The sequence below is a fragment of the Thunnus maccoyii genome, chromosome 10 (assembly GCF_910596095.1).
Source record: "Thunnus maccoyii chromosome 10, fThuMac1.1, whole genome shotgun sequence".
NCBI classification, from domain to species: Eukaryota; Metazoa; Chordata; class Actinopteri; order Scombriformes; family Scombridae; genus Thunnus; species Thunnus maccoyii.
The window spans coordinates 13,963,822-13,990,485 of NC_056542.1; the positions used below are offsets into that span (position 1 = coordinate 13,963,822).

The 26,664-nt window shown below is 39.2% G+C and overlaps 2 protein-coding genes and 1 non-coding gene across 6 annotated transcripts in view; all 3 read right to left on the bottom strand.

Moving 5' to 3' along the window:
• Nucleotides 1–7,793, bottom strand: part of clstn3 (calsyntenin 3) — a 29,651-nt gene extending 21,858 nt beyond the window's left edge. Inside the window, exons 1-4 of one of the 3 annotated variants that reach the window (XM_042422904.1) lie at nt 7,217–7,793; nt 6,220–6,286; nt 2,595–2,717; nt 596–806 (exon numbers count right to left, since the gene is read on the bottom strand). In XM_042422904.1, coding sequence (XP_042278838.1) covers nt 596–806; nt 2,595–2,717; nt 6,220–6,286 — 401 coding nt within the window. In that variant the 5' untranslated portion in view covers nt 7,217–7,793. Of the gene's footprint in view, nt 1–595; nt 807–2,594; nt 2,718–6,219; nt 6,377–7,216 lie in introns of all 3 variants that reach the window. The other 2 variants (XM_042422906.1, XM_042422907.1) reach the window with 2 other exon arrangements.
• Nucleotides 7,794–9,512: 1,719 nt separating this feature from the next.
• Nucleotides 9,513–23,418, bottom strand: lpcat3 (lysophosphatidylcholine acyltransferase 3). 2 transcript variants are annotated; one of them, XM_042422984.1, is made up of 13 exons: nt 23,230–23,416; nt 20,238–20,345; nt 17,509–17,615; nt 16,832–16,925; nt 16,543–16,580; nt 13,618–13,796; nt 13,387–13,495; nt 13,191–13,277; nt 12,675–12,838; nt 11,337–11,484; nt 10,849–11,004; nt 9,766–9,909; nt 9,513–9,643 (listed from the first exon to the last, which is right to left on the bottom strand). In XM_042422984.1, the coding sequence occupies exons 1-12, from the start codon at nt 23,312–23,314 to the stop codon at nt 9,790–9,792; spliced, it is 1,395 nt and encodes a 464-aa protein (XP_042278918.1). In that variant the 5' UTR covers nt 23,315–23,416; the 3' UTR covers nt 9,513–9,643; nt 9,766–9,789. The 2 variants fall into 2 exon arrangements, 1 of the variants encoding a protein (XP_042278918.1); XR_006098337.1 differs by lacking the exon at nt 9,513–9,643 and adding an exon at nt 10,008–10,254 and having other exon boundaries at nt 9,821–9,909; nt 23,230–23,418.
• Nucleotides 23,419–24,637: 1,219 nt separating this feature from the next.
• LOC121906445 lies at nt 24,638–24,693 on the bottom strand. Its single transcript, XR_006098632.1, has one exon. It is a non-coding gene; the product is annotated as a U7 small nuclear RNA (small nuclear RNA).
• Nucleotides 24,694–26,664: the final 1,971 nt, after the last annotated feature.

The window sequence follows — 26,664 nt, forward strand, 5'->3', positions numbered from 1 at the left end:
CAAATTATAAGAAAAATGGAAAAAAAGTGTTAAGTTGGTTTAGTTAAGTACCCGCTCAATTTATTTGGTTTATAAGAAATTGTTATTTGCAAAAATTCTTAATAAATTAGACATGACAGTTCTTTAACAGACAGAAAATAATTAGTTTTCAGTGTGTAGTTTTGTGTGTGTCAAACAATATATATTAGTTTTTTTCAATAATTTCCTAAATGTAGCTGCTGTGTAACTGTTTATTCTTAGTTTGAAGTTATATAATTTGGTAGTGCAGTATATGGGAAATGTGCTTATTATAGAGTTTTTCAGAAATAATCTAATATGCTAATATATTGTTAGACACACAAACTAAGTATTGTCTGTTTGATGAAGAATATAATGAGTGGGTTCTTACCAACAAGACCAACTTAACAATTGTTTTTGTTTTTCTTATAATTTGTACCGAATTGCGCCAACCTCTCTGTAAAATGTCCAAAGTAACCATTAAATACTTATAAATTACTCCCAGGAAATTAATATAAGATTAAAGGACCTCTAAAATAAAGTGTTACCAAAACATCTTCTGTTTCAACAAAGAGGAAGAAGAGGATGGAGGACTAACTTATGGGATTTCTTGCTGTTGACTCCATCGGGCCCCTCTCCGCAGTCATAGGCCTGGATGGTGAAGCTGTGCTCCCGCTGGCTCTCGCAGTCCAGTGGCTCTTTGGACCGAACCAGACCCTCACCAGTGGAGCGGTCCAGAACCACTGCTTCAAACTGGACCGAACCTGAACCTGAGGGGCCATTATGCACCCGGAAACCACAAATCTCACCTGAAGGAGGGAAAGAGGGAGGGAGACGGAGGGAGGGAGGAACATCACTAAAGTTACATTATGAATATTAGATTTAGTTAAATTGTGATTTTCAAGAAATAAAACTGTCTGGATCCTGTGTGGTAATATAATTTTTTTATCTACATGGTACTGTTTCAAAAATGTGATTATTTTTATCCTTCTCTGACTTGAAGAAAATCATTCATGCTTTAATTATTCCCAGAACTCACTTTTACCTGCCTGACTGGTAAAGCTGCTCATGACTTACACAGAACGCTGCAAACAGACTCTTAATAACAAGAAATATGATGTTTTAACCCACAATTTGCCTTCTTTGCATTGGCTTCCAGTTGATTTTAGAATAGATTTCTTTAGGTTTTAGTCTCTACTTTTAAAGCACTCTGCTGTCTGGCTCCAGCACACATTTGTGAGCTTTTGTGCCCCTCCGTACCCGCCCTCAACCTCAGATCCTGCAACAAAACTCTGCTAACAATCAATAGACTTAAAACTAAAGGAGATGCCTGTTAAAATTTGTCTTGCTACCTCAGTGACTTCCTTTAAATCTCTACTAAAAGAGATTTTTTTATAAACATGTATTTCTAAAGTAGGTAATCTGTGCTCTGTCACTTTTAACTTCTTTGTATTCTCCAAATCATTTCTGTTATTTTAATGTTTCCTTCCCAGTTTTTATTTTTTATTTTTTATGAAGCACCTTATAATTTTGTTTTAAAAGTGCAAAAAATATGTTGTGATTACTATTGTAGTAGCTACAACAACCAGTAGCACATAACTAGAAATTAAACCCATAAATTGGCCCACAGTCCAGTACACGTCTACAATCTTTTAGTAGTCCTATTATATTAATTAGGACAAACAAATCTGAAAGTTTGAGAGGTGAAATATCAGACACTGATGCATTTATGAAATGTATGATGTATATACGAAAATATCTATCATAACATCTGTCATTGTTGAACTAATTGTGACAACTTATTGTAATATTCAGTAGATTTTAGGCCCCAGAATATCAGAGGAGACAGATATCTGCTATTTTAACATCATCATAAGAATAGAACAGAAATGAATGCAGTCGAGACTCAAAATGAAACCTTTAGAATAGTATCTGATCTACTCTGACAGACATACTGTAAGTTGAAAGTAGGAAGGTTCTGCTCAAACAGTTAATTTCCTCTCCCTTCTTGACACGAGCCCAATAAATTTCAGGGAGCCCCGGAGTAATTCTAGTTGATCTGTTATAATTTGACTGAACATGGTTATTTCCAGGACCCCGAGTGCAAACATGATTGCCTCACTTCAGCGAAACTGCAGAGCAGAGAAGCTGCTGACTGCTCGAGCAATGACGGGTTGAATTACACTATGATGGTCTAAAAATAGTGGACCCTGTGACTGAATACATTGCCTTTAATATTTAGACTCTCTATTGGGAAATATGGCCGGCAATGACAGCAGTCGGATAGCTGCAAACTCATCTCTCTCTGAAAAAATAAAAAATCAGCATCAAGTTTACTATTAAAGTCCAAGCAACTAAACAGACATAAATAAACCAAATGCTCTGATTGGTCACACAGCTGCAGCATCATTCCTGTCTGGAAAATCAAGGTTAGATGATTTTCAATTTGGCAAGGCAAGCAGATGATTTGACCTATTTTTCACAGTTGCCAGTTCTGAGGATGTTCGAGCAAATTCATGGAACAGTTCAAACGTTTTAGAGCATTTTTGGCTTTTCATCCTACATTACTCCATGTTGTTTAGTGCTGTTGGTGTTACCTGCGTAGTGTAGTGGAGCATCCTTGTCCAGGGCGAAGAGCGGGGGATTGAGCAGTACGGTGTTGTCGTTCTCCATGACAATCCCCTGGTACTCTGTCTCGATCCATGGCTTGTGCTTATTGGCTGAACGGCACACAGAAGAGACCGAAGAGGCTTTGGGTTAAATGGAGCAATTAGAAGGAACCAACGTGCCTATTTTTAACACTCCATTATAGGCAAGGACATGATGAGAGTGTGCACGGGTGGAAAAATACACAATGTATGTGTGTGTGGCCACAAAGACACTATTTAATCACATTCAGACCCTCACAGATCCCCCCCCCCCCTTTCTTCCTTTCTCCCCTCCTTCTCTCGTTCATGTCAAGCGCCACTCTGCGCACCTTCCTGGTTGGCAGCATAATTAAAACCAGTCAGATTTCACCTTATCACACACAGAGAGGTATATTGCTCATATCAATCAGCTAAACTGGCCTGCCACAGGAGCTGCACAATAATGTATTTAAAAAAAAACACAAAAAAAACAGCTGAGTCAAAATCAAATGCCTGAGGTTTACTGTGAATTTAACCTTTAATTGCGAATTAATTATTCATCCATGGGCTGAATGTTCTGTGCTGAATGATCAAAGGCCAAGTTAATGAGCCAGAAGGATGACGATTTTACACTCCAGCAAAGAGAGCCTCCCCTCTGTTGTCCTCAATCTTTTAACGCCGGAGATACCGAGTTTCAAATCAGACAGAAGCACAAGACTTGTGTTTAGCAGTTGCTTTGTTGTCTTCACACTGAATTTTCCAGAAAATCAAACTGGAACTAATTTTCTCCTCTGTGAGAGGAGACTCAGGAGAAGAAAATGCTGCTGGTTCTGAATCTGATCAAACTTCTCCGTCTTCAAAGACGGGGCTGCGTATCATTTGAAATTTTGTGATTGTAGCTTTGATACCATATCTGACTTTTTGGTAATGACACTTTTTTTTGGATACTTTAATGCGGAATATAAATATTTTTGGCTCAGCAGAGGAAACATTTACTCAAGTACTGTACTAAAGTAAAAACTTGAGGTACATGTACTTTATGTGAATGCCTCCATTTTATGCTAATTCACACAACTACTTCCACTTTTTTAGAGCTGTAACTAACATTTATTTTTATAATCTACTGCTGCAGTCAATTCATGCCGATTATTTTCTAATCTGTCTTTAATATATCAAAAAATACTGAAAAATGTCCATTATCATCCTCAAATGTCTTGTTTTATCTGATCAACTAAAGATATCTATTTCACGATCATGTATGACACAGAAAAACTTAAAATCCTCACATTCAACAAGCTGCAACCAGCAGTATTTCTGCTTAAAAAAAGGACTAAAATGATTATCCGATGATGAAAATAGCTGCTGATTTTCTGTCGATCAACCAATCGTTGCAGCTCTACACTTATTACTAAAGTATACCTGACAGCTACTAGTTAGTTAAATGTAGCATCACCTCAACTAGCGACAACATTAAAATGCTGCTTGATGCATCAATAATAATAATCCAGTAATGTAATATACAACCGAGAAAGGGGCCATTCTGCTGCCTAATGAGAACTTTAAGCTAATTTTGCTGATAGTACTTCTACGTAAGTCAAATTTTGAATGCAGGACTTTTACTTGTAATGGAGTATTTTTTACATTGAGGTGTTTAATTGTAATTTTCAAGCAGCAATATCAAACACTCCCTAGTTGCAGCATCACATATGTGAAGATTAGCTGCTTTTTTTTGGTCTCATGAGATAATAAACTGAGTATTTTAAGTTTTGGACTGTTGACCGAACAAAAAGCAATTTTAATTTCTAACATTTTGAAGACGAGGTATAAATTTATAATCAGAACATTAATCTATAATAAAAAAGAATCCTTACTTGCAGCCTTAACTACTTTTACTTATAAGGTCTTAAAACTTCTTAAACTTTTAAAGAACTTTTTCTTTTTCATTAACAAAGAAGCTAAAATTCTCAATTGGTGTCAAAAGTGAACAAATCTTCAAACAAAATCATCAGCACAAGAACTTTGCAGGAATAAAACAGCCTAAAATTGGCAAAATAATGATTTAAATGAGGAAGTGTCAGATCAGACTACATTTTCCATGTCAGAGAGTTTTTGATACTCTGTTTGGTGAGTTCCAAAAAAGTATTTTGGTTCAATATGCAGCCCTGATCAAAGATATTGATCCTCTCTTCTCAAGGTCCTGGCTGACAACGTCTCCTCCTCCTCCATCTCCACAGTCCTCTGCCATGTCTCTTTTTTGGTCATTTATCTGCTGCCCTCTGTCCACTCAGCTGATCTCCTCCCTCCCTCTCTCTTTCCCTCCCCTCCTCCTCTGCTATATAACATTAATCTGATCATCAGGCCTGTGGATTACATCCGGGATTACAGATTGAGAGGCATCCCGTTCCAGCTCTCTCCGTCTCCCCTGGCACTCCTCCTCTCTCTGTCACTCTGTGTCGCCACAACACTCATCCACCCCTCCTCATCTGTCTGTCTGCCTCCCTCTGTCACGCACACAAACGCTCTGATATCTCACACTTTTCCTTTTCCCTCGTGTCACCTGATCTCACGTACCACCTCTCCACCCTCACTCCCCCCCCACCACCTCCACCTCCTCCTCCTCTTCCTCCTCCTCCTCCTCCTCCTCCTCGTCTTCCCTCCTCCTTATCGGTCTGCATCTTTTTGGCCACGTCCTCTCCTGTCACTGCTCCTTCCCCTCTGTCTCCCCTACCATCTCCCCCAGTCTCTCTCTCTCTCTCTCTCTCTCTCTCCCCCCTCTTCGCTGTGTTTCTCTGACACTCCATCTCTCCTTCAATCTCCTCGTCTTCCCTGCATCACTCTCCTCTCCCTCCTTCTCTGACATTCTCCCCCCTCCATGCTGTCTGTTCCATTCCCCCAGCATGATAATCACTGGAACAATGATGTTGAATCAGAGTTATCAAGGATGATAAATCTGCTGTAGAGGAAGAAGCAGGTTCATCATCCTCACAGAGTCACAGCAAAACAAGCACATGCACACTGGGTCACGAAAACACGAAATGTACGTCAAATTAGGGCTGGGCGATATAGACAAAATCAAATATCACTATAACACAATAACACAATATTTTTGACCAAATACCTTGATATCGATATTGCGACAGTATTGTAAGGACTGGTGCTTTCACAAAATACTTACACGATGAGATTTTTGATAAATAATCATTATTAATGTGAATATAATGACTAAGTGGGTAAAAGCAAATAATAAAACAGCTAGAACAGTCTGATAAGTTCAGAAAATTGCATCACTTTACTGTAATGCAGCCTTTAAAACCGGGATAACATTTATGACATATCACCATATCGAGTGTCATATCATGATATCGATATAATATCAATATATTGCCCAGCCCTACGTAAAATGCACTGTTTATGTAATGATGAAGCTATGTGATGCAGTAATTAATTATTACACATGTCAATAAAGTCATTAGGAGCATTTTGAGGGGGGGGGCTGGGGGGAAACAGCCATGGCTCAGGTCTGCCTGCTCCCATGGCGATGTAAACCATTATCTCAACACTTCACAATTAACAGTCAAAAGGATGAGGAACTGACCTTTGTTGCCAGTGGCAACCGAAGTCAAGCAAAGGAAGAGGAAGGAGAGAAAATTCATTCTGTCCATCTGAGGGAGGAAAGGGAAGGAAAGGTAGAGGGGGCAACAGGGTGGGGTGAGGAGGAGGAATACAGTACATGCATCAACAACTGATCAGCACTGGAAGAGACAGGTACAGTAAGAAGACAGAGAGAGAGAGAGAGATCAGGCCTTTCAGATGCACAGAGGTTTTTATAGCTGCATTTGTGCGAAAAAAAAAATCATAAGCATCATGTATGTAACCTTTGATCTCAGGTGGTGTAAGCCCCCTCCCCACACATAATGAACTAAATTTGAAGATTCATATTAAATCCATAATTCGTGTTCCTCCATAATGCTGTATTCTGGCTTTCCTCAAAATCAGACTGACACGCTTGCAACTGGAGATCCTAGAATAGTCTATGAAGCATGCACATACCTGGTCGTGTGTATCTGTGTGTGTGTGTGTGTGTGTGTCACTAGAATATGTTTTGCATGTGGCTGTGTGGGTGTTTTAATTGTGGTTTGTTGGAGGGGGGTGAAAAAAAATGCAGCTGCTGTCTTGTGGCAGTAGCCACAACTGAAAAATGAGTCCTTGGGGGGGTTTTTCATCTCTCATTGACATAACAAGCCTCCACATTTTTTTTCTATTGCTGCAGTCCTTGATGGGCTACAGGACAACATATAGAAGATTAAATCAAAATGTAAAGGGAAAAGAAATACAGGCTATAACATGAGACTCCATCTGCTCACAGGTTGTTAAAGCTGTTACACACACACACACATCCAGGATCAGAAACATGCTATGCGACAATAATCAGCAGATTTACATTACAGGCTGGTATTGACACACATTTACCATCTTGGGCTCCATGACTTGCCTGTAAGCTATATTCCGACCTTTAGAGTCAGGAGAGGAGGAGGGAAAATGTCGCAGATATGAAGGTTAAGGAGCAGAAAACCGTGCCGATTTGACATTACCGTGGCGAGTGCGGTGATGCTCCTGGTTTTGGTACCCAGCCTCTACGCTCGCAGCATCCGCCTCTCACGCCCCTGCCGCTCGGCTCGGCAATCCCTCCCGCAAAAGCTGAAACCAAACCAAACCTCCAGGTATGAGAGGGGGATAGAGAGAGAGAGAGAGAGAGATAGATTGAGAGAGAGGGAGAGAGAGAGAGAGAGAGGAGGTGGGGGTGGAGGACACACGCCGCCGATGCTCTTTTTAAACAGCAGCTCAAGCAAATGACAGGGGTGTCTTTCGGGGCCTGATGTTAAGAGTCGGTGGTGAGATGCGAGGAAAGATGAGGAGAGCGATGCCCTTGTTTTCTCGGTTGTACGGAGCAGAGGAGAGGAGAAAATCGGTGGGAATATTACGCTTGCGTCCCCTCCCTCTCGGCGTTTCTTAACCCGCCCACACTGCGTCCTTCTCCCTCTCTCCCTCTCTCCCTCTCTCTCCGGCCCCCACCAGCTCTGTACCAGACTGCTGCTCTGGCTGTTTTTTGCTATTGAACGCACATTGAGAGTGACTCAGACCCCAACACAGCAATTCATCTCGTCACGTTAGTTTTCAACCCTGGACCTACTTCACGACTGACAGACTTGTCGCCCCCCCCCCTTTTTTTCAACACCCCGTATTAATTAATTTCCTCATTTCTCACAGCTCAAGCTTCCCCAAAACCAGACTGCAAAATGACGTCATATCACCCTTTTTTTTGCCCCAGTGCTCCTGTCAGACGTGTGAATGCAATGGGACACCCTCACAACACATAAATCACAAGAGTCCTTGTTTTTTTTCTTGAAATGCAGCATTTTAATGAACATTATAAAATTGTATTTAAAATCACCCCCACTCCCTCCCTCCCTCCCATCACCTCCTCCATCCCAAGTTTTCTTTTCCTTTGTACATTTGGTAGGAATAAGGCAAAAAGTAGTTTTCTTGAAATATCAATTCACATCAATTAATAATCACCATGTCATGTATAAATATTACTAAAATCTGGGGGTTGTTGCTACAGTGAGGTTCGTTCTCTCCGTGTTCGTGTATGTGTGTGTTAGCAGTTGAAAGGACGGCCACAGCAGCAGCAGCAGCAGCAGCAGCAGAGCCGGGGCCTTCCTCCAGCATGCCATTTATCAGACAATCCAGCCCCAAAATCAAAAAATAAAAGATAAAATAAAAACAGAGAGGCCTCCCCACTGTGGACTGGGACGCATCTACTTCACACATTTTTTTTAATCACTGCCTGATGTTAAGAAATGGAAGAACAGGTCAAAGGAGATTTTTTTTGTTTTGCTTCCAGTTCAAAATGAGACAATCGCTCAATTTAAAAGCCTCTTTATGGAGATCAGAGAGAGCAGGATGAACCATAATGATAAACTCTAGTGGCTGTGTGTTTGGGCAGTGTGCAAGGTGAGGGAGATCCCTCCACCTCTTCCCTACTTTGGAAATTACTCACTTACACATCTGTGCATTTCAGTGTTGATAGCCGGGACAGACAGAGAGGTGGTGAAGACTGAACAGAGGGAGAGGAGGATATACATCATGGCAAGAAAAAACCCAAAACATCAAATGAGGACAAGAAGAGGCAGAGAACAAATGCAAATCCTTTCATGAAATCTTATCCAAAGCTACAAAAATGTTCTTTTTCATAAAAGCTGTTAAAACTCTATAAAATCAAGTCTTTTTTTTTCTTCTTCTTCACAAATCAAATTAAAACCAAAACAAATGTACTGTAAAAACATTCATTAATACAAGGCCATTTTGAGTTGGGTGTTAGTGTACAGTGTGTGATTTACAGTGCTTGTATAACCACTGGCAGCCATTTTCAAGAAACAACCCCCCTGATGATGATTATTATTATTATCAGTCGGAGCAGCAGTCTCTGTTCTGCAGAAAGCGGTATGCGTGTCGTATTATTACATTAGAAAGCGCCACATACGCTGACGCTGTGCTTAACCCTCCTGTGAAGGTTGTTGCTGCTGCTAAATTGCGGGTGCTAGATGTGAGACAGAGAAAATAAACAAAACTAAAAAAAAAACAAAAAAAAAAACAATATTGGAGCCAATGACTCTGAACCCGTGACTGATGAGTGCAATTCTGTGTCGACAGCATGTAAGTCTCTCAAGTTCTACAAGTCTCACGTCTTTAAAAAAAAAAAAAAAAGAAAAAAAAGAAAACTAACAAACAGGAAATCGCCCCTGATTGGCTCACAATTACCCCATGTGGCACGATGGTCATTTCCTGTAAACATTTCTCCAAATGTTTATAAAAACACCCTTACCATTTAAAACACAAAAATATATAGAGATTTATTTTTACATGGACATATATATTACTAAAGGCCTTAAAATATTTTCCGTTCTGCTCCTTGAAAGTCAGAGTTCCCTTCAGTGGATATTTAGCCTTAGACAGACCTGGAAGGAAACAGAGAGACAACATTTGTCTTAATAAACAGCATTATTAGCACTAGCCTAGGGTAACCAGGGTAGCAAAGTAAAAAAAAAAAGGATAAAACATGTCGTCTGCACTTGCTTACCACGCCAAGTCTTAGTACCAAGTTCTAATCCTGCTTTTTCGGACTCCGTTCTCTTGGAGGCACCAGCGCCTTACGGAGGTATGGCATGATTAAAAAGGCTACGAGGAAGAATAGGTGACCGCAGAAATAGACAGACGAGTAGACCTGGAAAACAAAAGTGACACAACAATCACATTAAAATTAAAATCGTCATTTACACGTGTCTTTCCCAAGGTTCTGCATTTTCTTGGAGCATTCCTCACCTGTCCACAATCTCCTTCCTTTGTCAATCACCTGACTCTGCTCTTCTCTACATATCCGTCCCTCAGAGTAGTTCACCTGACGCAGTTCCACCAAGTTCTGTTTCTGCAAACCTGTCTGTTATCTTTTTTTTCCATGTTTAAGGAGGTTTAAGGCTGCTTTAGGGCTAATTTATGTGAAAAAATGCAGTCTCTCCCAATTAATTTAAACAAGTCCATCGACCCAGTGGTGGTGCCAATGCAGACAGCTCTGGAAAAAAAAACCCCAAAGGGTCGGACAAAAAAAGAAGTTGAACCTGGCTCAACTTTTGCTGGAATGAAATGTGACGTTATCTGGCAAAATGCTATGTCCACCAATCCAATTTGAAATGTGAACGCCATATTTCTGCTGTTTATCAGGTGGATCTATCATGGTCCGGTCTTCCTGGGACTTACTTCACAAAAGTGACTGGCAACCATTGATAACATGCAGATCTCCAATGGTGGCAATATCACGTTTCACAAATGACTGCAGGGCTCTCTCATGCTCATGCAAGGTCCGCGACTATGGCACTTGTTTAAATAGTTAAACAAAATTAACTCAAAGAAAAATCTCATGTTGCAAATATGTTGGCCCCTAGATTATATGTCAGCGTCTCACTGGTACCTGAGACAACACCTTCCTCAACAACGCAGCCCTTTAGTGTTGTTTTTAGTCTCAATTCAGCCTGGTCTACCTGAGTGTCTGTACTCGGGTCCTCTTCACACCTGAACTATGATACCCAGCACTTGATAATACATAAAGATTAATGAGAGCAACCATGTTTATCCTTTAACCGCTGTGGTTTCTGGAGTTGTGACTTACCTTGAGCCATTTGTCGTAGGTGAAGAGGCAGAACGGCACCAGGGGGTAGCCCATGAAGAGCCAGTGAATAAACTGCTGGACTACATAGATGAGCGGGTAGAGTGCGCTGTTGGCCACTTTTGACAGCAAGGGACTGTCCCTCACTAGTGTCAGGGCCTGTCACACACACACACACACACATTCCACAATAGTTATAATATTAAACGAACTGATGCCAAATTGTGACTGCCGTCAATATCTAATTATAAATACACTCAGCCTTGAGGTGCATTTAATCAGTGGTGTTTTGCCTGATTAAATTCAACATCGGGTTTATATGAGGCTGACAAAACAAAAGATAACTTTTTTTTATCAACAAAATAAGCATTCAAGAAGTAAACAACAAATTTACCACTGACTGAAATAAACACCCATGTGGTTTGAGCTGCCGGCATAAAATCATTTTTAGGCTCCCCATCTCTACGCTCTGCCCTCCATCTGTAGCGTACCTGTCTCTCTACAGTGATAATGAAGAACTCCATAGAGAAGCACAAGAAGTATCCGGAGTGAAGGCCATGCCATATTGTCAAAAACAACAGCGTGGTCACATGGGACAGGGTTTTATTGCCCAGGAACTTCAAGCGCTTGAACACATGCCTAAAAAACAAAATTAAAAGAAAACAAATCAAACAGAGTTTTCTATCATAACAAATCTGGATAAAGGCAGAAATACTTAATACATCAGCTATCACTGTCTGCATGGCAAGCTCTCACTCACCTGGAAGTTGATGTTGCATAGCAACTCGGGTTAATATTAAACATTTAAACAACTTTACGAGGTATTCATCAGTTCAATGGTGGCCCAGACTAGTTGTATAATATCTTAGACAAGTGCAGGTGCACACATATCACATGTTGAATTCCCAAACCAGTGTTATTTTTTTCATATCGCTCATTTTTGACAAGCTGCAATGGTGCATAAGCTTTAGAGAGCAGACAAAAAAGAACATATGGTATAACCGATTAAAAAAAGTCTTGCTTGTGGCCTTTAAGGCATCCATATGCTTCAAACAAAGAGCTTGTCAAATCATTGAGGAGCGTTTTTGCAATCCCCTTCTCCCCACAGCTTTACAGTGTCAGAATTGGGTGGCTGTGTCTGACAATTTTAGCAACTTCTTGAAAATGACAATCTGGGTAGTTCACCCTCTTCCCCCCATCTGGTTTCCCAGATGTGTGTAATCTACTGTCCAAATGTGTACGTGTTAACCCCACTTGTACGATTGTACGATATGACAGCGGACTTTTTCGACCCATCTTTGAATGTGAAACAGCTAGAAACACTTTTGCCTTCTGACCTGTGCAGACAACACTTTGTTTAACTACTTTGTTTGAAGCGTACTGAGCTCTTGAGGAGTTTCTTCCTCTCACCAGCTAGTCGAACCTCTCTGATGCATACAGCACTGGTTTCTGCTTTACTGTACTGTATTTTGTATGAATGAACACTTGAAATTCCTCACAAAAGCTGCTATGGAGGCATGCTTCCAGAAGAACAAAGCTTAGTAAAAATGGTATCAAAATTTAATTCATGAAGCCTCTGCTGGAGAACTTTTTGACAAATCTTGAACACCTCCCTCCTGCTGTCTCTTGATGTTAAAAAACACAGTGGAGAGAAGTTTTGGAAAGAGATATTAGGCTACTCCTCCTCAAGCAATGCCACATATTACGTATTGGATTGAATTGTCTTTTTCCTCTATTTCACAATTATCACTAAAGTGAATAATTAACTTTTACAACACAACTTTGACTACGAGCTGGAGAACTTCAGAGATTTCCTGCTGGACACTGACCTGGCAACCCAGGCGTTTGTGTTGATGTTGAAAGAAGCGATGGTTCCTCCAAAGAGTGGCGTGGTTTCAAACATCCACACTTTCATATTGGCACAGGCGTCCCACTGGTGCGTACCATCTATTACACCATTATAGCCGAGCCCAGATAGTACACATACACCCTCCTGTAAAAAACGAAACACAAGTGTCATTAGCTCATTTTACATCACACCATAAAGCACGAGAACCAGATAAACTGGGACTGCATTCATTTATGCTTATCAGGGCGTGCCATTAAAAAAAAAAAAAAAAAAAAAATCAAATCATGTGATGAATCAGTGTATGAGAAGGTATGAAGGTGGTGTTTCAATGTTAATTACTCTCACAGACAGTGTGTATATGCAGTTTAATATAAGAAATTATATTTAAAGAACCAAATGAGCAGGTCGTTAGCTGCCTGCCATCAGGACACCCTCTTATTATTAGACTTGTGAACCACATTTCATGCAAATATTCGTAGATGAAGACACCACTTACCGCTATAACCCAACAGCTGACATATTTATACAAAATTACTTTAGCCCAGAGCAGAATAAAGACACAGCGATACCAGAACGGTTGAGCCTGCGGAAAAGACATGAATATACGTTTTAGACAATGAAACAGATATCACGAAACTTTGACTTGTCTCATATGTGTACACAGTGATTTTCAATTATATTTCCATTCTCACCTCATACTCGTCTGTTAAGTAGTAGTTGTCTGGGTAATAAGGACTAAATACTGTATATATCACGAGGCAGACAAAACCCAGACCAAACCTCTTCATAGCTGGTATAACACTGGGAGAGAATGAAATAAGAAAAATAAAAACACGAGAAGGAAATAATGTCTTATTTTTATGCTGAAATACTAAGTAAGTCTTTGAGCTCTACTTTTTCTGTTCATCACCAAGCTCTTTTACCTGTTAGGAGGCTTTCCAGGGCAGTCGGTGAGCTCCCCTGCCACCAGCCTCTGGTAGCTGCGCATCGTAAACTGGGGCCCCACCAGGAAGCCTCCATAGAAGTAGGAAAAGCCGCACACCTCGAGCAGAGAGGGCACAGAAGACAGAGCTCCAGCCTTCTGCTCTGAGCTCAGCTGGGACTAAGATTTAGGATAGTGATAGAAAGAAGAGATGAGGAAGAGAACAGAAACAGAAACGGATATAGAAGGCATTTTAAAAGCATATTAATGAGCTTGTGTTATTATCTAGTTACAGATGGATCTTTTAAAATTTGACCACAATCTAGATTGACCACAAACTCAATATGGCTGCATAATATACTGGCATTAACTGGCATTTAACTGCAGGCTGTAAACAGAGTTATTTCTATGAACTGAGAAGTGACCCCTTGGCATTCATTTCAAACACTCTGGATACTCTGTAATGAGATCAACCAGGTGAGAGCAGATTTACAGGTTTTTACACAGATAAGAAGAGAAAACAGAATGACAAGCACAGCACAAAACACATTAGAATAAAAATGACATAACGCGACAGAAAAGGGCAACTAACAGCTGTCAGAGATGTGTCAGAAAGAAACCAAACACAGGTGAGCAAAGTCAAAGAAATACACCTTAACAGAGGTTACATGACAACATATACTGTTTATACTAACGTAACTATGTCTTTAATAACTTTGGTTGTGTTATGTCATTGTCTGTAATGTTATAAATGAATGAGCCGGACTGCTTCATAGTAGTAATGGATTGAATAACTTTTGTATCAATGTGATGAAGTGAGGTGGGTATCCAGTCTTTTACTGTACTGTATCTGGTTACCGTTTCTCAACTTAAAGGACTGTTATCACAATAGATACTGATGTTGTGATACATTATTACATAATCCATGGTTAACAATTACTAAGCCTCTGCTGACTTTTCCTCGCCTTTCGTTTTGTTATGTTTTCCCTTCTGTTTCTCCTTCCCATAGCCTCTGATAGAAAAGATAGATGAAATACAAATAGGAAATTGCTGAGCTGACTGAGGCCTAAAAATGAGAGAAGGCAGCGTGGAGGGTCAGACCGGTGCCTCGCCAACACAAAGCCCCTTTGTTATGTTTCAGTTATTTTACTTCTGATTTGGGCTGAAGGTTGCTGGTGTTCCTGTTTTTACGTTTTGTTTTGGTTAGATAAGTTTCACTCAGTTGGGTTGTAAGTTAATATTATCTGCTTTGTAATAAAGCATTGTTTAAAGTAATTTGTGGCAGTGTCTAATATGTTATGGTTTCTCTTTGAGTCAAAGTAACAAAACTCAGCTCTCAACCGCTGTCAACATTTGCGGTAAACGTCAAGCCCCTCTCCAGTGTATTTTTAAGATGATTCTCTGAGTCATGTCCTGACAATGTTGATTAGCCACACTGTTCGTCAAATGTCATGGCACTCTGAACTGTCCAGGCATTTCCTGAAGAAAAGCTTCTGTTTGTTGAGCTGTCGTTGTCACATTCAGCTGTTTCAGAGCTATGAGAGCAGTGATGTGACTGGCTGAGAGAGTGTCTATTAATCACCACACCCACTGATCTATATTTACCTTCACTCAGCCCTTTTGCACGTTGTGTTGCTGCACATACATGAACCAAAATAGCAGGTGGCAGGTGTGCATGGAGATGTCCATACAGTCCGTGTGCCTAAGACCTACAGTGTTACACGTGGCATTTATTATTCAAATTTCAACTGTGGTAGCAAAGTATTAAACTGTGAAGGTGTTTTTGTGTTTTGCATGTTTTTGTGCCCTCACAGAATCAGGCCTGACCACTGAGGAGGAAAATTCACAGACATTTACTGTAAAATAAAGCAAGATGTCATTGCTTAGGCCAGATGGTCCATCAATACAGAAGCCATCGTCTCATTTCACCTATAGACTTCACATATCTCTGTTACTGACACGTAACCTAGTCTATATAGCTAACGCTGTGGTAAGTGGACGATAACATCGCTACCATTCCGACACATCGCCAGTGTGCTAGAATGGCAATTTGGTTGCCATGGTAATGGATTACACCTGACTATTATTAAATATTCTCTGTTTGAGAAAGAACGTGAACCGTTAAACAGGAAGTAACAATGGCTGGAGTGGGCTTTTATGAATAGCTATGTTGGCATGGTAACACAGATACTGACTTACTCTCCTGTACACCTGCCTGAATACATGTGCGTAGAGCTGAAACGATAAGTCAATCAATAAAAACATTTATCTTGATCTTTTTTTTTTATACTTCCAGCTTCTCAAATGTGAATATTTGCTGCTTTTTTTGTTTTCTACGACAGTAAACTGAGTTTTAACTGTTGTACAGACAAAATGATTTGAAATATGTCAACTTTTGAATTTTAGAAAATTGTAATGAGCATTTTTCACTATTTTCTGATATTTTACAGACCAAACAAGTAATTTGGAAATTGAAAAAATAATTGGCTGATGAATGGATAGTGAAAATAATCGTGGGTTGCAGCTTTGTGTTAAAAGATCAGTTTTCTGGTATGGTCTCTGTTTGAGTCATTGTTGTGTGAGACTGTAACATTTACACTCTACACTCTTACTATATACAAACTGACTTCAGCCTTTACCAAGGTGAATATCATGTAAGTGACTGTACCAACTTCTTGTTGTGTATTTGTACATAGTAATCATTCACTCGCTGCGGGTGAAAACTATAAATATTCTTTCTATCAAGAAGCCAATCTACCTGTCTTTCACACATGATAGAATGAAAAAAAAGAAGTGAGAAATGGTAATTACAGAATCCAACAATGATAAACAATTAGTGAAACACAAAGAATGTTCAAAGACAGACAACGTCAATACATCGACCAGTGATCAAGCAGACAAAAGCAAGAGATATCAGCCAACTCACTGGTTCTTTCCCGCCGTCAAAGTAATCAAATGACAAACCTGAAATCAGAAAATGCAACTGTTGTCAGAAACTATGTTAGACTAGTGACTAATGATGTCATGATTATCTTAAAGCATGCAGAGGCCCTGTCAGCAGATTATCAGTGTGTTAATCACTGGAGTACAAAAGTGAGACTGTGATAACAACAGCAAGAGATATCAAATCAAACAGATTGACAAAACATCTACATTTTCTGAAACAATTGGCTTTGTCAAGCAGAGCAGTGCGAGGTGAACTATAGTCAACTTACCAACAAGTTTGAGAGTGAGTACACAATGAGGCATAGTCCACTTGATGTCATACTCCTCTGTCGCTGTGTAGTAATACCCTGCCAGCAGGTAAACCTACCGGAAAACAGAAAGGATGATGAAAGAGAGAGAGAGAGAAATTACAAAACAAATACAGTTTTAAGCAAATAACTGCATTACCAAGTATTTATAAGCAGGTTGAGCACAGTTGTAGGAGACAGAAACATATAAGAGAAAGAACGCAAACAGGAAACCACAAAAAAAATCGCAAGGAAGTGTGTGTTAAAAAGAAAAAAAGGAAACACATTGCTGTTTCAAAACTTAGTTTTATTACTATACTTCTAAGCATTAAAAGCAAGAGCATGCAAACAATAAAGGCCCCAACATTCCTACAGGAAGCATGTGACTACATCATAAGATTATTGGCCTTGGTTGTAAGTGGCCCTGTAAATACATGGGACAAACAGTGCAGGCATTAACAAGGCAATTTAAGGAAATCAGAGAATGCAGATGCAGAAATCAGATAAAAGACTGGTGAGCAGGACCAGAGCCACTGCGGTAAAAGTCTGACAGTCTGGATAAAAATGGAGTTACTGCTATAAAGTCTGGTTGCATCGAAACAAGACATGTGGAAAAAAAAAGGGAAGATAGAAGACAAAGTAAAACCAGGACACCTCACCATTTGAAATGTAAAGCTGCTCAGGACAGTTGTAACCGTCCTTCCCATGAGCCTCAGCATCAGGAATTGGACAAGGATGCATACTGCGGAGTGATAGATCTGACAGCCTGGGAAAGAGACAGACAGAGGGGGGGGATGGGGAGGATGATGAGTGCAGTCGAGTGTGACCTGTAGGGCTGGACATGACAACAGCATTTTTCCTCCATAGTTCAATATTGGCAGAGATGGAAAGGAAAAAGGACAACATGGTAAAGATGTGATATGCATCCGATCTGAAATGAGCTTTAAATGAAGGTTGGAGGGGAAAAGTGTTCCACAAAGAGAGAGATTAAAGCAACAGACCTGCTGTAAAATCCAAGTGCAGCCATGACAGAATAAAGACAAGAGAGGGAGAGATCAGTTATGTTAGCAGCTTGTGTTCATGCCATTATCATCCGTGAGAAAACTCAAAACATTCATCCTTTCATCCTACAAAGAGGTGCACTTCTTACCATGGCTTTAGAAATTCAGGATTCATTGAAATTATTAGTCGACTGACAGAAAAGTAATGTGCAACAATTCTGAAAATTGCTAAAACAAGTTGGAGTAATTTTTAAGTAAAAATCCCCAAAATTCAGTGGTTTCAGCTTCTCAAATGTGCATATTTCTTTTATTATAGTTAATTAAATACCTTTTGGTTTGGAACAAGCAATCTGAATACGTCACCGCGGGCTCCATATCTTAAAGACTAGCATAATAATCGAGAGAAGTGTGTAATGAATAATGATAACAATCATTAGTTGCAGCCCTGTTCTACTCTTGCACTCAATGTGTTGCATATTAAACCACAAAGAATAACAGTCTGGGTTACATACATAGTAGATGTAACATTCAGATGTAAATCTCGAGTAGTCAAACCTGCTAGCAGAGTACAAGAGTACAACGTTTACTTCCTCATCAGCTCAGAAATCAACAATTGTTGATGACTCATCCCCATAAAAAGCCTAATGAGGTCTTCAAGTAGACATCTCTGAGCCATTAAGTTCCACACTAAATGCTTTCTGTTTTGGTCCAATGTTTCTTCTGGACTTGGTTCTTGAGAAGTAAATATAACAAAACACAGGGAGAAAAGGTTGCTTGGGCTCAAATGAAACACACTTTTTAGAAATGAATAACAAAAACATAAATGTGCAGTCTCATGTGTGTCCATAAATGCTAAATTCAACTGAATACAGCCTGAGGAAAGTTTTTTTTTTTTAAATAACTGATTTTACTGAAACCTTTAAACACTATGTGTACAATGCCAGCTCCATATGCAAATAACACACAAATACACATCCAGCCGCGAGGTGAAAACCTCCTCTGAGAGAACCAGTCAGTCTCCCACTTCACTGCATCTTTACAGCAACAACACCCCGAGGAAATGTTACCATCTCCTGCTTCAACACCCCGCCCCCCACCCCAAACACACACACACACACACACACACACACACACACACACACACACACACACACACACACTCATCTCTTAAGCCAAGTCCATTTCTCAGTGTCTCTACTATCTTTCTCACCATACGAAGATGAGAAACTGACGGAGAGTGGAAAAAGAAATCAATTTGAGAGCCATGACAAGCAGTTAATCTCTGCTCAATTTACCGAAATGTTGAGGCCAATTTTCAATATTATTGAGTTTTTCTTCATCTTCATCATTTTGACATCAGACCTATCAATGCTGTCTTAAGTGGTTACAGTTTCTTATTCAAGACGTAATTCAAAGCTGATGTTTTCAATAGTTTGCAAATGTATCACATATCTTTCACTTGTCGATCCAAAGCCATGAATGATCAGTTTGGATCACTAGTAGTGTTTTAAGTAATATTTACACAGCTGTACTCAGCTGTAGCCATGTGTTCATGTTGGAACTGATATCAGTAAACATTTATTCACATATGTAGTAGTTATAACCTCTAATTAACAGAGGTGTGGACTTCAGTCATATGACTTGGACTGGAAGTCAGATGAGTCATAAACCTGATGACTTTAGACTTGACGAAGTGTAAAAAAGGAAAAAAAAAACTTGTGCAACTCGACTTTGACTTTCACACCAATGACTCAAGACTTCACTTGGACATCAGCTATTTTATTCGTCTTGGTGTTCTCCCTCAACTGCAAAGGTTTAAAATGTTACTTATAAGTGTGCAGCAAATCAACTCTTCATTTTCCTGACAACGTATGTAGTTTCAGTCTATCTGACCGCAGCCAATCATGTGGCAGCATGAGCAGGTGGGAAAAGTGGTTTGTCACCACGGATGTAAAGATTCTGCTGTGGTTAACAAAAACAGCAACATGTAAAACAATGTCTCAATATATATATATATATATATATATATATATATGTATATATAAAGCTTATTTGGCACATTGAAAAATATATTTTAAAACCATTCATTATTTCTTTAAATTTACAATACTGTTAATCTGCTTAATGACTTGAAGTTTAGGACTTGGACTTGATTTGGGACTTCACAGTCAAGACTTGAGACTGGCATGTGACTTGCAATACAGTGACTTTGTCCCACCTCTGAGCTACTGAGCCAAAGATATTTTAACACTGCGGTTAAGTAATTATACAACACAGCAATTACAGCAATTATACATCAATCATGCTGTTATCTGTTTTTGCAACTGAATGATGTCTAAGCTGTCATTCCACCCACACGTTCCTGTAACCTCCCTCTTCATCCTCACCAAAGTTAAATGCTGCTAGAGCCAGTCCGGAGAACGTGTGGAACAAGTGGATAACTGCAGCAGGCTGGTGGAACAAGAACCGCCGGTATAGCAGAGCACAAGGATACCCTGCAGGAGAGACAGAGGAGAAAATGTTAATGGAGCTACAATGCGTGCCTTCATATCAGCTAAGTGAGCCACTGTTGACACCGTCTGGCATTAGCAACACTGACCTTGTGGTAAAAACATGTGTCACACACACACATTAGTATTACTGGTGCGTTGGGTGAGTTGTTGCAAGTCTGGCATCTCAAGGAGAAAGATAACTGCCTGAAGTAGGACTACAAGAAGGACAAACACTCACTGCTGATCATGAAACTCAACAAGTTTACCTGAAGTGGTTCTTGTGATGTCAACATTTGGACTGATATTGATATTTGTATTACATGTACATATCTTAAATGTCTACATCTACATCAAAATGTTATATTATAAATTCATTTGTCAGAATTATGATGTGATTCTGGAGATAAAAAAGAGGATATAATGTGGTTGAGGGGCCCAGAAAGCCCCCCTTAAATCCATTCTTTCTTTTGTCCCTACTAGGACTAGCAAAGATCCATAATTAGTGGATATCAAGGTACATGCACTGCTGCATAAACATGTATCTTATTAACTGTAGATGCAGCTTGATATAAAAGGTTCTTCATTTGATCCTCATTAAAAGAAACAGTCGGTGTTTCATTTGCTTGTATCGGTTTATTTTAATAGAAAAGGGCTGGATTTATTTTTCACTGTCATCAAATCCCAACAATGAATTGATCCTGCTTACGAGGACTGCCTGTGTAACCAAAGCCTGTTACAGTTTATTCCTCTTTGACATAGACCTCCATTGTCATCTGAAAACTATTATAAACACATCAGTGAGCCACAGCGTTGCACTGGGTGATATGTTCCTTCAGCTTATTTTGAGGTAATCCCACATACAGTACACCTTCCTGGTGCCGTACACCAAATCCCAAATACACATTAATCCGCAGCTGAAAATTCACTATTTACTAACTACTACTACTACTCATTTTTAAAGTGTCCAGGAGAAATAAATGAGCAGACAGATAAGGGAACAAAGTATCGAGTGACAGATTAACATTTGTTTTTTTTCATGGGATTTGTTGACATAAAGAAAAATAAAGAATAATATTGGCCTTGTCCTTTAAAAGGCGTTCTTGTGAAGTTGAAACCACAAACACCAAAAAAGGAGAAACTGGATTGGTTGGTTTTTTTTGACAGATTCTGGATATTTAGATGTATTCCCACACAGCCCATTACTATGTAGTTGATTTTGCAAAGCAGTTGGCTGACTAAAACCTAAATCAAATCAATCCTTGTGTAGCAGGGGAAACGCTGACGAAACCCACTGTTATTTTAGGCTTTGAAGTTGTAGTGCAAGGCAGTTACTAGTAAACAACTAACTACATCATTATGCAAGACACATGAAGTAATACTAGGGCAAGGAGCATGCAACAGGCTGACTGAAGGGTGTTCAGGCACTAAAGCCAACGAAAGTCTGATCTGAATGGCCGTGTTCAGTCAATTGTATTGTTGGTACGAGGCGGCAAAGAGAGAAAAACAGACGTGTCCATGTGTCAGACCAAAGTTCAGAGAGGACAGCATGGAGGACGCCCTCCCCCACCCCATGCATGCAGACACATGCACGCACACACACACACACGCCCCTGGCATTCCCATCCTGTGTTATGTGAAGGCCTAGATTTACGAGTTACAACTTTCTATTTAAAAAAGCAGATACAAAGGTAAAGCCTATTTGTGTACATCTCTGAGAAGTTAGAGCCCCTCCGGACATGTTTTCAGATGTTTATAAAATACTCTACTTTGAATAATTTGTGTCTAATATGGATTTAACCACAAAAAAACCCAAACAAATTATCTTGTTAAAATCCTTCAAATGACAACTACTCTTTCTCCTTTATCAAAAAAAATCCAGAATCTATATATATGCCAATCTGTTTAATTTCAGAAGTTTCTGTTCTCAGTGTTTGTGCACTGGAGGCTTCAAGTTTCCACATCAGACTTGTATAAGTTGAATATTTGACCGGAACTGGCTTCCAAACAAGCTTTGATGACACAAATCAGGCTCATAGGCTGATCCCTTAAAAATCTGATTTTCAGTGAGCACAGAGATACTTTCCACTATCAACAAATGAAAGTAAAAACAGCCTTCTAGTGTCAAACTCTGCACATACATCATTGTGCACAGTGAAGCTCAAACATCCAACAGTAGAAAGCCTGTGCTTGTTCTCTGTGACCCCCCCTCCCTCCCTCCTCACGTCGGGTCTATTATTTTCACCCAACTAAACGCCTCATACTGTCATGCTAATTCTATAGCAGCACAAACCAATTCATCAAGCTGCCAGAAATGTATAAAGGGGGCATATTTTTTGGTAGTTAACTGCCCGTCTTACTTCATTATCTTGTTTGTAAGCTAATGTTAGTGCAGCGGTGAGGAAATGAATGAAAGAAAGGAAGGGAGAAGATTCCGACGGTTGACAATATTTGGCACAACACCCTCCCTACTCACCCTCCCAAAATAAATAAATAAAACGAGCTCCAGCATAACGTCCATGTCAGTTAACTACCAGAAGTTAGCCGTCGGTGATGATGATAAGCAGAAAAAACAAGTCTACTTGAACATTTATGGGTGTGTGCCATTTATTAAAAAAGCTTTCTAGAAATAAGTATGTTGGTAATGGTACGCCTGTGATTTGTATACCCATAAAATTTCACACATATTTTACACAGTAGGAGATAAATACAACCGGCTTGCCGCCTGTAGCTGTGTCAGTTAGTACCTGCCTGGCTGAGCTGGCGTTTATGTTAGCAGTTGTAACAGTTACACACAGCGATGAGAGCACTCAAACCTGCCACCGGGCTACACGTCATTTAACCTAGCTACCGCAATAAGCCACAGCTTGATTCGTGAGGCGAAACTCACCGATTAAAATAGATAAAATGAGTCGAACCGCTGGCTCCGGGGAACCTAAGGACTCCGATAGCTTCTCCATCAAGGGAGCCGCCATCTTTCTTGTGGGCGGAAACGTCTCTTCGCGACGGTTCACTGAACTCTACCGATTCACGGCAGACATCCGCGCACACACAAACATAAACACACACACACATACATAGACACAAGCCGCTATTTAAAGGCCCCTCACCGTTCAACCTCCCACAAACCTAAATCTGGGCGATTCTCCTCCCCCAACCCCTCCCCGTTTGCATATCATATACCCTCTTAACCACACTGGTCATTTTTTCACAGTTTGTCGCAGTAGACGTTGGACTCCAGTGACTGACAGGCAGGAGCACACCCAGAATGATATAGAGAAGAGGAGTAAAGTGTGTTATTAACTATACTGTACTAATCAGATGTGACCCAATGGAGTAAGTTTGCCCCCATGTGGCATCATGCAGGAATAACATATACTGGATCCCCTCCAGACAGTAGCCTATTAAAACATATCAGAGCTGAGCAATATATCAATATTATATCAGTATCGTTATATGAGACCAGATATCATCTTAGATTTTGGATATTCTAATATTGTGGTATGGCATAAGTGTTGTCTTTCCCTGGTTTCAGAAGCTACATTACAGTTAAGTGATGTAATTTTCTGAATTTACCAGACTATTGTAACTGTTCTATTATTTGCCCACTTAGTCATTATATCCTCATTACTGATGATCAAAAAATCTCATTGTGTAAATATTTTGTGACCGTCACCACTACAACACTGTCGCAATATTGATTGATATTATATTGACTGATTGATACTTTATTGATCCCTAAAGGGGAAACTACAATTGTCACCATATGCCAACACATACAATAAGAGGAAAAAATAAATAAAGCAAAGACAATCAAAGCCAGGATAAAACAGTTAAAAGATAAAATAAACAGTCTGAAAGACAGCACCAAGCACATGGATAAGTGATGTGTATGACAATATACAAGGCAATCAAATCTACACTCCACTTTAACAAAGTACAAGTAGTAAAAATACCTTAAAACCAATAAATAAAAAATCCCATAATCCATTTCAACATATAATATACATTTTATAATACAATGTTTTAGATTAAACTACCCAACAGTAAATAGTCCAAATGAGCTCCACAAATACCAGCTTCAGTTAAATGCTACTTTATGCATTATTAACAATAATCCAACAAGACACTAGTATGATTAAGAGTCGATATACTGTGTAAGAAATACTCATCACATGAGTCAACTTATGGCTGTTGCATTTCCGCTCTGATATCTAACAAATCTCTTGATAAACTTCACCGGAAAAATGGACTAATATCTAATTTCATGAACGCTTACTTTATTTTCCACAAATATAGTGGGCTTCTCTTTAAGAGAAGCCTGCTAGACAAATATCTAAAGAGCAAATTATCCTGCCGACGAATAGCGCGATGTAACGACTAGTATGTTAGATCCAGACGTTATTGTAATGGTGCCATTTTGTTTTGTCGTTCACAAAACAACCACAGTAGCAGCAGTAACAACAACAGCAAACCATTCAAATATATATTTATAACAAACATCTATTGAAACTCCTCAAAGTTAAACATTATATGTGTAAGAATCACAATTTTACCGCAGTGCATTTCGGGTATGCAAAACCCGATTGAATATCGTCCAATCAGAGTTTGACAATGGACCCGGAAGCAGGAAGAGGGCGGGTATTTGGATGATTTAGCCAATCAAACGGCGGATCGTCATAGCTGTTTGCCTCTCAGCCACAGACCACTGGTACTGCGGATTTAATCGATTTTAAATAGTGATACTCTGATAAACATGTTAATCTCGCAGTTTCTCTTGTTGACGTTGCAATTTAAGAAATTATTGAAAAGTCAAAAATGTGTCTCAAACAGATATTAAAGATTATATTTTGTATAAGATAAGATTGATAATATGGTTGTGATTTTAAAAATACACTATTAGATAGTTTCCATCAATTAATTCCCATCAATACAAATTAAAATAATAACAGTTAATATGTCTGTGTTACACTATGTCAATTAGTTCATATCCATATCAAACAACTAGAGATATGTTTATTAAGAAACTATGTGTTTAATTTGTTATTTTTAGTCTGCGCATGAAGTTATAGAGGCACACATTTAATACTCATGAAAACATATTTAGCATAGGGGGCTTGTGTTTACAGAAACCTGTTGGACAAATATCTAAAGAGCAAATCAATCCTGCAGCTGAGGAGGTGGAATTAAATGTATATACTTTGTTGAGAGTATGCACCAAATTCAACACCTTTAAACACAACTGATGAAACATTCTTATAGCACAGGCACTCTGTGTTGTTTATGCTGTTTTCAGTGAAAAGACAAAGGGGTGGGGACTTTGTTAAGTCAGCCAATCAGAGACAGCTGACCCACTTTTTTCCCCTTTTTTTAGAGTATTGTTTTGGCAAGATGCCACTTCAGACACATGACAGGTCATATTTGTTCTTTGTTCTCTTTATTATTTCTAGTCATTTCATTTTTAGCATATTCCAGTGATTTTATATACATTTTTAAAATATTACAATTTATAGGAGGAATGATCCACCTCAGATGGAAAGTTGGAAACTCTTTGTAACTTTGAAACTCATGTGCTTACAGTTAAAACTTTTAAAAGTTCAGCAAACTTTCAATATTAATAGTTGTATTCTGTGTTGTGATACCTTTTGTACTTTTGGAGTAATTTAAGTCCAAGTTGAGGGCTTTTACAGCAGCAGATTTCAGGTCTTATCAGTGTGTGATTTCAACAGGCACAGACTGAAGCAGCCATTTTTTTAGACCAGAAAAAAAAATCCCGAACACTCCCACAGTATTAACTCTTCAAGCACATATCATACTTCAACGGGAAGAATGCTCTCCGGCTCTCATTGACTCCGAAACAAAGTGGTCCTTCCTGTTTCAGTCAAGCACACTATTTCAACATACATCATACCAAGATGTCTTTGATTTCTTTGATTTCTTTATACTGGTGTTACGATTTGTGTTGGATTCTGATTTTATTAATAAACAAAATATGTACAAAAAAAGCAACACTCGGCCTTCGTTTGCCATTGATTCACTTTATTATTATTTGTAATGTAAAACTAGTCACTGCATATGATATCATGTTCATCTTTCAAACTTTCTTTAACTTCTTTGTTATTTTTGAGGGTTTCATTCTTAATTCATCTTTCCAGGGGAGAAAATGCTCCTCAGTATAACCAGATCGGATACTCTGAAATCCAGTTCTGCACGTTCATAATTGTTATCAGAATGCAAGGCAAGTTTATCTGTAAAGCACATTTCAACAACAAAGCAATTCGAAGTGCTTTACATAAAACAAAAAACGCATCAAGACAGAATGTAA